The sequence below is a fragment of the Triticum dicoccoides genome, chromosome 5B (genome assembly GCF_002162155.2).
Source record: "Triticum dicoccoides isolate Atlit2015 ecotype Zavitan chromosome 5B, WEW_v2.0, whole genome shotgun sequence".
NCBI lineage: Eukaryota > Viridiplantae > Streptophyta > Magnoliopsida > Poales > Poaceae > Triticum > Triticum dicoccoides.
This window is the reverse complement of record NC_041389.1, coordinates 666,955,464-666,957,119: the sequence shown is the minus strand read 5'-3', so window position 1 is coordinate 666,957,119 and position 1,656 is coordinate 666,955,464. Positions and strand designations below refer to the sequence as shown.

The window sequence follows — 1,656 nt, the reverse complement described above, 5'->3', positions numbered from 1 at the left end:
AGGCCAAGCAAAGAAACATCACCGAAGCCACCAACGGCTCGCTGGGTTCGAATCCATTCTCTTTGTTTACTCATTAAGCAACTCGAGGATGACAGAAATGATTAAGATGACAAAAGCCAGGGGACTCGACGACTCGCCTGCTTCCACGTAGGCGCCATGAGAACTGGCGTCCAGTAAAGATGGATTCTTCTTTGCCAAAGCTGATATCTCTATCGCTGTCGATGTCGCCGTGGAGAGCTCCCCGTTCAGACCTGAATCAATATATATCCTGAAGCCGAGCTGCCATTGTTAATGCTAGTGGTGCCAAGCTGGTCAAACATCCCGGTCCGAAACTAGGACAGGGGAAGACGCGTGCGCCCATCATCCCCACCATCGCCCGATCGATCCGATCCGCCGCCGCCACCTGCTCTGCGGACGACGTGTCGCGCCGGGAGGGGTAGATGGACGCGGTGCCGGCGCTGGCGGTGGTGGACGCGCGCTTCTGCGCCGGGGACGAGGCGGCGCTGGCGGTGGCCAAGACGCTCAGCATGTCCGGCAACGACTTCACCGTCACCGACGCCGCCACGGGCGCCCTGCTGCTGCGGGTCGACGGCGTGCTCTTCAGCCTCCGCCGCCGCTGCCTCCTCGCCGACGCGCACCGCCGCCCCGTGCTCACCGTGCAAGAATCGGTGGGTCTTCTTCTCCCCTTTCGTGTCGCCCCCCTCTGTTTGTTTCCTCCAAGCTCGTTGATTGCTTCTTCCCCAACCGTCTGACCCTGAGGCGCCGCGGTTGGTGGCCGGTCGGTCCATCCAGGCGCTGGTGATGAACACGCGGTGGAAGGTGTACCGCAGGGACAGCACGAGCCGGCGGGACCTGCTGTTCACGGTGGTGAAGCCGTCGGTGATCCAGCTGCGGTGGTCCACCAAGGTCAGCGTCTTCCTCGCCAGCAACGACGCCGAGCAGGCCCCCGACTTCCGGATCACCGGCAGCTACCACGACGGCGCCTGCTCCGTCTCCCTCGGCGAATCCGACACCGTCATCGGCAGGATCGACCGGCGGTCCACCGTGGTGAGCGCGCTGCTGGGGAAGAACGCCTACAGCGTCACCGTCAACCCCGGCATCGACTACGCCTTCATCGTCGCGCTCGCCGTCGTCCTCGACGAGATGCACTACCAATGACCACCACTGGAATGCAAATGCTTGCCGCGGGCGCCGTCTTCAGTCTTACTGCTAGCTCCAGGAGGCTCCTATGGACTGCTGTGTATGTCCATGCTTTGTGTAGGGGAATCACGAATGCTCTGCTTTTGAGGTGATACCTGTGTCGGCCGTCAGAGCCTGAGCTGTGAAACAGAGTTTTTGATCCGCTTCAGCAATGTTGAGAGGAAACTCGGTTGAGCGCCTTTGCTTGGTCCAATTCGGTTTTTTCAGGGCCATCTCCAACGCGGCCCTCAAACCGTGCACATTTGTTCGAACCACATGGTTCCGACGTGTTCTGTCATTCAAGTAAGCTTGTATCGTCTGCCGAGCAATCCGAATATGTTTTAGTAAACCGGAGACAAAGTAGGAGAGGGGGGTGCAGGAGTCCGGACTGTTTCCACGTCCGTGTTTGTCAACCCTGCCACACCCAAAATCATCCTCCCTCACCCGCGTGTTTTCCTGTCGATGTCAGGTGCCCGC

General features: G+C 60.0%; 1 protein-coding gene across 1 annotated transcript; it reads left to right on the top strand.

Annotated features, from left to right (window-relative positions):
• The first annotated feature begins 285 nt into the window (after positions 1-285).
• LOC119312467 (protein LURP-one-related 15-like) lies at positions 286-1,432 on the top strand. The gene is made up of 2 exons (XM_037588194.1): positions 286-668; positions 793-1,432. The coding sequence occupies exons 1-2, from the start codon at positions 441-443 to the stop codon at positions 1,156-1,158; spliced, it is 594 nt and encodes a 197-aa protein (XP_037444091.1). The 5' UTR covers positions 286-440; the 3' UTR covers positions 1,159-1,432.
• The last annotated feature ends 224 nt before the right edge of the window (positions 1,433-1,656 follow it).

What these genes read in the sequence shown, in the direction of transcription:
- LOC119312467 (XM_037588194.1), top strand. Translation starts at nt 441, where the DNA reads ATGGACGCGGTGCCGGCGCTGGCGGTGGTGGACGCGCGCTTCTGCGCC. An exon ending in TGCTCACCGTGCAAGAATCG is followed by an intron (nt 669 to 792) that starts GTGGGTCTTCTT and finishes CGGTCCATCCAG; the next exon opens with GCGCTGGTGATGAACACGCG.